At 49.4% G+C, this 7,273-nt stretch overlaps 1 protein-coding gene across 42 annotated transcripts in view; it reads left to right on the top strand.

The window, feature by feature from the left end:
• The window catches only part of Sorbs1 (sorbin and SH3 domain containing 1), a 223,240-nt gene that overhangs the window by 114,013 nt on the left and 101,954 nt on the right, over window positions 1-7,273 (top strand). For 28 of the 42 annotated variants that reach the window (XM_029532563.1, XM_029532559.1, XM_029532546.1 and 25 more), the window contains 2 exons: window positions 2,618-2,686; window positions 5,807-5,899. In XM_029532563.1, coding sequence (XP_029388423.1) covers window positions 2,618-2,686; window positions 5,807-5,899 — 162 coding nt within the window. The remainder of the gene's footprint in view (window positions 1-2,617; window positions 2,687-5,806; window positions 5,900-7,273) is intronic. The other 14 variants (XM_029532555.1, XM_029532552.1, XM_029532632.1 and 11 more) reach the window with 2 other exon arrangements.

The raw sequence follows: 7,273 nt of genomic DNA, 5'->3' as shown, positions 1-7,273 counted from the left end.
TCACTCTATAGACCAGGCTGGCCTCGAACTCAGAAATCCGCCTGCCTCTGCCTCCCGAGTGCTGGGATTAAAGGCGTGCACCACCACTGCCCAGCTTGACCTGTATCATCCTGCCTTCGCCTCCTTAGCGCTGGAGTTATGGGTGTGTGCCATGCACCGCTCCACCCAGGGCTTCACCCATGTTAGTAATGGTTTTGACAGATGAGCCATGTCCTTTGGCTTTTGTTATCATTTATAATAGCCCGGACCCTTTTTCTTATTTCCCTTTAAAAACAAACAAAAACTTGCTCTGTAGCATAGTCAAATCTCTTGCTCTTCTAAGCCAGTTGCTACTCCTGACAGTCGTAAAGGCAGGAGAGGGAAGAGGGCCGTCGAGGGTGCCCCGGTGCCCTGGGGAATGAATGCCCTCCTTCCCCCGAATCTCTCAGGCAGTGCCGGAAGAAAACTTTACCCAGGAGCCCAAAACTCCTAGGCCTTTTTGACCTGAAAATCCTGTCTTGGGATTTTTATATTAATTCCAAGGAAACAAAACCACTACTGTGCAGGTGGGTGGGGAAGGGAGAAGCTGTACTTCTGTGTTTACACACTTTGAAAGTGAACATTGGAAAGAGAGTAGCTTCATGGAAAATACTTGGTTGCGTCTTTAGTGGGAAGAATGGCAGTTTAAAAAAAAATGTATTGTTAGCGTCTCAGTTGGTTCTGGGCTGCCAAGCGCTGAGGGAAGCAATGTTCTTGCAAGGCCTTCTGGGGAAGCCCTGCCCTCACCTCACAGGCTGGGCCTGGCTTGATGCCTGTGAGATACAGAGGGGGAAACTGAACTTTAAGGAATTAATCACCTGTGGAGGCCGACAGTAGCTGCTGTGCAGTGACACACTACTACAAAAGCTGAACTTTTTTTTGAGTGTTGATTTCTAAGTACCAAATGCTTATTCCAGTTTGGTTATGTTTAACTCAAAAGGAGAGGGGGAAAGGAAGAATGTGAGCCTGGTAGTCGATTACAGGTAGCTCCTCAAGAGAGCGCCGTGCCAGGCGAACCATAAGTTGGAAAGATGTGACCTAGCTCAGGTGCTCAGGGGCAGGACAGGTAAAGTGCAGGGATGTTGGAGTATGTTTTCTTTCTTAATGCCGCCCCCCCCTCAACTCCCACCCCACCCCTTCCTTCACCACCCCAAGATGAGGCTTCAAGGCAGATTTGACTTGAAGAGAGTGAGCCCTTGTCTGCAGGTGGCTGTGAGCCACAAGCAGGATGCTCCATGGGCAGTCCTGGCCACCGTGAGGGAAGGGCTGCCTAGGTGCTGTAGAGCCAGCGGCTTGGCTGCCTTGCAACTTTCTTATCAGATGTTCGGCCTTTGGAGAGGCTGGCTATTAAGCCAGTAAGGTGACTTGGTTTTAGCTGGATTTGTGCATAGCATGTGGAATGGGTTCAAGACTGTTTATCTTAGTTGGGGAAGAAGATGAGCTGTGAGTGCGCCAGTTCAGGCTCTGGCTAGTGAGCTTGGGTAGGCTTGGCCCTTGGAGCCTCAATTATCTTAACATTAGAACTGCAGTTCCTGACTTTAGCTCCCAAGGACTAGACCCGAAGGAGACAGTAAAATAGTAACTGTGGAATACTCAGCGTGGACTAGCAATCCTGGCAAACACATGTTTAAAGAACTGAGGTAATGACTGTTAGTAGCTCCGTTGCCATTTTGCTGTGAGAGTCCCTCCAAGCCATTGGCCACATACCCCTGGTCTTCCCTGGACTGTCTCTGAGTTCCCAGAGGTGATGGATGGAGAACGTGGTAGGCAGGGAGGGGTCTCAGTGTTTTCCGCTGCTGAGCAGAATTCAGGAAAATCTCAAATGACACTGAGGTGGCAATAAGCTTGAGCCCCCGAAATATATAGGACTAGCCAGGCATGGTGGCACACACCTTTAATCCCAGCACTCGGGAGGCAGAGGCAGGCAGATTTCTGAGTTTGAGACCAGCCTGGTCTACAGAGTAAGTTCCAGGACAGCCAGGGCTATACAGAGAAACCCTGTCTCGAAAAACCAAATATATATATGACTTCCCTAAAGTAAGAAAAGGGACTACGGTCTTCCTGGCTAGGGACTTAGTAGCCAAGGTCTAAATCTGAAACTCTTCTCCTACTCAAGAGTTGAGAGCAGGCAGGAGAGTACTGGGCGGTGGCATGCAGATGAGGTTTTGGGGAGAGAAGAGAGGTGGAATGATGGTTAGGACACTATGCCATCTCTGGGACAGTCACATGGGTTCCAGACTAGTGAAGAGGGACAGCATCTAAAGGCAGCTTATAGAAAAGACTGCTTGTCTTTGACAAGGAGAATTTGGGGAGCCATTTAGACACTTTAAATATCAAAGAAAGCCACTACAGTAAAGCACTAGGATTCGTACACTCCACAACACACTTCCTATCCCCAAATAGCCTTTGCATCCTGTCTAGTTCAGGCCACAAGCATTCCGAACTCTCCCATGCACCCTGGAGGGCTGGTCCCAGGCCTGGGAAAGCTGATAGGGTGTTTGTGGTTGGAACTGCTGAACATCTCAGCTCCATCCTACCTCATCCTCTGCTTGTTGAACAAGCATGGTCACAAGCCTTCTGTTCATCTTCTTTCTTTCAGAATGTGATGTTGGAAGCTCTAAAGCTGTGGTGAATGGCTTGGCACCTGGCAACCATGGGCCAGAAAAAGGTAAGGCTGTTGAAGAGAAGCCTGGCTTGGTATCGGAAAACATTTCTGGAAGATGCAGGGCATGCTAGGTGGGCCATTTCCATCTCTCTGGGAAAGACATCCTAGTCTTAGTTCCCATCGTGGCTTCCTGAGAGCTGAGCTGTGGTCCTACTCTTCTTGGGTCCAAGGCTGCCTTTTCCAACTGTGATGATGTACTCACAGGGATGCTGGGATGATGTACTCACAGGGATGCTGGGATGACAGGTTAGATAGCAGGTGCGGAGAAAGTGTCAGACCTGGTGCATTTGCCACTCATCGGCCTGGAGTTGCCTGCATACGACATGCCACCTTCACCTGTCACAAAGTGGCAGTGAAGTAACTGCATCCACAGTCCTGTGAATGCAGTTACTTCAGGGTCATTAATTTTAGCTCCTCCCTCATGTTGGCACTTCAATCAAGAAATGAGCTTTGCATATGTGGTCAAGTACTTTACCACTAAGCTGCTTTCTCTGTTCTCATAGTTTCAATGCAAAAATTCTTCCAAATAGGAGATAGAAATGTGAACTGAACTATTGATACGGTAAGAAGATGTTTGGGAGCCCAGCAGCCCACTTCGGGGACCCCCTCTTAGCTGCTCCCTCTTGGCTTCTGAGAACTTTCCACTTTTCTACTTACTGAGTTCCCTTTGCTTTAAAATAAATAAATAAATAAATAAATAAATAAATAAATAAATAAATAGGACATCTCTCGAGGTCCTGTTTTCCCAGGACACTCTCACCCCAAACTGACATCAGTCTTGCAGTATGAGGTGACAGGAAGCAGGCTGGAGTAATTAGATAAATGTAATCCCAGTTCTGCCTATGAAGAACAGAGGCCCTTTGATCTCTGCAGGTGCATCTGCTCTTTCCTACAGAGGGAGGGCGTGTGACCTCAGTGTCTGTTTCTGTGTCCCATCCTGGTCCTTGGTGACTCCATGAGCAGTGTGACCTGTCTCTGTGTTCTACACTGTCATTGAGGAATGACTAAAGTCTTCGCATGGGGCATTGAAATTAAAAAAAAAAAAAAAAAAAAAAAAAAAGGCACAAAATCAACCAAAGAGTAATTCTAGAGTTTGACATAGTTAGCTTTAGAAATTCTCATCAAATGCACCCAAATAATTCCCTTTGAGAAGGCAAGATGTGTACTCAGCAGGAGCCCTCTGGAGAGAGAAGGCAGAGGGTAGAAGGTAGGGNAAAAAAAAAAAAAAAAAAAAAAAAAAAAAGGCACAACATCCCACAAAGAGTAATTCCAGAGTTTGTCATAGTTAGCTTTAGTAATTTTCATCAAATGCACCCAAATAATTCCCTTTGAGAAGGCAAGATGTGTACTCAGCAGGAGCCCTCTGGAGAGAGAAGGCAGAGGGTAGAAGGTAGGGAGGGGGAGGCCTGGGTGGCATGGGGCTAAGCCCCTTGGGCACAGGACATCCGTGCCATTTTTATCCCCCACCTCCCTGACTTGCTGCCCTCCTCCATTCAGTCTGTAGTTCAAGTGGGCTATACTCTTAGGGTCTTGAGCCGTCTTGGCTGTCTTGCACGTAGGGAATATTGGGGGGGGGGGCGCTGTGGAAGGGCTACAAGGGAGTATTTAAACTGGGAGCATGGGAGGGGCTTCTCAAATCCTGGGACCACCAGCTCTACTCTCTAAATCTGTATATAGCAGAAACTTTTATTAAAAGAGTTTGTGTGTGTGGGGGGGGTGTGGGTGTGAGATACATCACAGCAGTAGTGATGGCTTCCCTCTGCCTTAGCTAGACTCACGGTTGGTAGGAAACAAGGAGACAGGTGTAACCTAAAGGTCATCAGAATGACCTACAGTGACACCGAGCCAGGATAAGTGGGCTCCTGCCTCAGCCTCTGCACTTGAGAGTAAAGGCAGAACAAGTGACTGAGTGATTGGCTGAAAACGGCACCCCAGATCTGCCTCCCACCCCAAGTGATGGTAAGGGACAGTGAACAGGGTTCCTGTGAGAACTTCAGTCCATCTAGATCTATGCAGAATTGCCGCTCCTGACTCAGTTATTGCAGCCGTATACCGTGTGTGTGCCGTGTGCCTTCGGAAGCAGCAGCAGGACGGGCAGGACAGGTGCTGTCCACCTTGACGGTGTCTCCCCTTTTCCTTCCCGCCCACTTGGCAATCCCAGTCACATGGTGCTGAGTCAATAGTCTCTTACTTCCAAGCAGACCTACCCCGAGTCATTCTGTGTTCTGTGACTCTGAGACCCCTGGGCAGAGTCCATTGGGGCCGCTCTGGTACCATGGTGTGTCTTTCTTTCCTTGCTGAGAAAGAAAAAGAGCCAGGGAGGTTTGGCTATGTGCCTGTCATTGACTTGGGGGTCTAGGCAGGCAAGGAATGGGGTCTCGGCTGTGTACTAGGGAGCTATCCAGAGCCTTCCTCATCCACTTGGCACCTCTTTTCAAGCAAAGGGTGGGGCTTAAGCAGCACCATCTGTTTCCCAGGAGATGGGGGTCTGGTTTGCCTGGGGTCAGAGCAGGGACAGGGTCTTAAAAGGTGTGCTTTGAGAGAAGCGGCTTTGAGGCCTGAACGACCAGGCAATCTACAAGGGCATTCCCCTTTTAGCTGCACTCACCCTACAGCCATGACCCTGTCTTCAAAGGCCCAGTTGTACAGCAGATGACCCACTATTCCCAAGGGACACCTCGTACTCTGATTGTATCCCCCTTCCTCTACTTGCCAGGCCATCTGTGTCTCTGTACATCTCTGTCCAGCCTTGGCAAGCTCCCTGTGCCAGGGGCTGCCAATACCCATGATGGATCAACTCCATCTGAGTGATGGCCTCAGGAAGCTTCAGCCATCTTGGCCCAGAACCTGAGAGAGAGAGAGAGAGAGAGAGAGAGAGAGAGAGAGAGAGAGAGAGAGAGAGAGAGAGAGAGAGAGAGAGAGAGAGAGAGAGAGAGAGAGAGAGAGAGAGAGAGCAGGCTATTTTTAAGAACTGCATCCATGGCTCTCTGCATTGTTCTCGTGGCCTAGGCAGCTTCCTCCTATTGTCCCCCACCCCCACCCCCCCAGCACAGTTCCTCGACTTGCCCGAGCAGCTCCCAAATGTTGTTTCTGGATGCACCGTTTACCCTTTTGTGTTTTCAGCAGCCGACCCTTTCCGTGCTCGCTCTATATCTGCTGTTAAAATAATTCCCGTGAAGACAGTGAAAAGCCCTTCAGGCCTAGTACTTCCTCCAGGTATCGCTTTGGGGCTGTTCCTTTTAATTGTCAGATCATGCATGGTTTCTTTCCCTCTTTGCTCCTAACACCATACTGTGAGCCCTAATCCTCGCATGTGTAGAAGGCATCTCCTCTCCCTAAGTTGTTTCCTGTGTGTGTGTGTGTGTGTGTGTGTGTGTGTGTGTGTGTGTGTGGCTGTGTGGTGTGGTCTGTCTGCAAGTGTGTAAGCCAGGGAGGAGTAGGGGAAGAGCCTGAGGCCGCAGCCTTGTCTTCCCTACTTTAGAAGGCTTAGTATAGAGGCTGAACCTTCTCTCTGTAGTGGGGTTCTCTCTTGAGAGGTTTGTAACTCCCCGATACTTGGTTCCGGGAGAGTTAGCCCGTCCTCAAACCTCTGAGTCAGGCTGAATGTGCAGCAGCTCCTGTAGACGTCGGATGGTGGGTCCCTGTGTGATACTCAGGGCCATTTCCCAGAGCACTCCAGCCCCTCTCTGGCTTCACCTGCAGTTCCTTCCTGCCTCTCCTCTCCAAGAGGCGGGGGTGTACCGTTCCCTCGAGGTTGAGGTTCCGACTCCAAGTTCCGTGAAGTCAAAATGGGGTGCGTGGAGCTCAGAAGTTGGGCAGATCTGGCTGTGTCCAGGATCGTACAGCTGGGCTGTAGACTCGCCAGTTTGCCTGACACCCCTATGACCTGGTTTGGCTTTCCTAATAGTTTTATAACACCAGTCAGTTACTCTCTTGATGGGGTCAGACATTCCCTGAGGTTGCCATGTGGTCTGGGATGTGCTGTGAGTTTTGTGGTTTCCTCACCGTGGATGAGGGGGTGTTGGGGCAGGAATAAAGAGCAAGGGGAAAGGAAGCTTGCTTTCTCATTACTTCCCCTCCCCACCCCCAAACAGACATGGGCAGGGTCCTGAGTCCCACCCAAAGACACGCTGTAAGCTCCAGCCTCTCCCTCTCATCCTCATTGTGGTAATTTTAGATCAGGAAGCTGGACTCTGAGCAGTTTGGCAGGTGTGGGGATGTAGGAAGTAAGTGTGGAGTTGACTTAGCTCGGCTGCACAGAAACACTTGGCTCTGTGCTCTGAAAAGTGGTGTGGTCTGTTCTCCTTCCCTGCCTCGTTACTGTCTTTCCTGAAGGAGGGACACTCAGCCTGCTAAAGAAAGCAGGCCTCTGTTAGCCACAGATTCAGTTAGTTACGGTGAACCGCAGTCAAAAGTATGAAATGAAAACAGTTATTAAATATTAAGTGAAAAATGTTAACCGGAAACAAACAACACACTTTTTATTGAAATAACTTTTTTTTTTTTTTTTTTTTTTGAGACAGGGTTTCTCAGTATAGCTCTGGCTGTCCTGGAACTCACTCTGTAGACCAGGCTGGCCTTGAACTCAGA

Source organism: Mus pahari, chromosome 1 (genome assembly GCF_900095145.1).
Source record: "Mus pahari chromosome 1, PAHARI_EIJ_v1.1, whole genome shotgun sequence".
Classification (NCBI taxonomy): Eukaryota; Metazoa; Chordata; class Mammalia; order Rodentia; family Muridae; genus Mus; species Mus pahari.
This window is presented reverse-complemented; position numbering and strand designations above follow the sequence as displayed.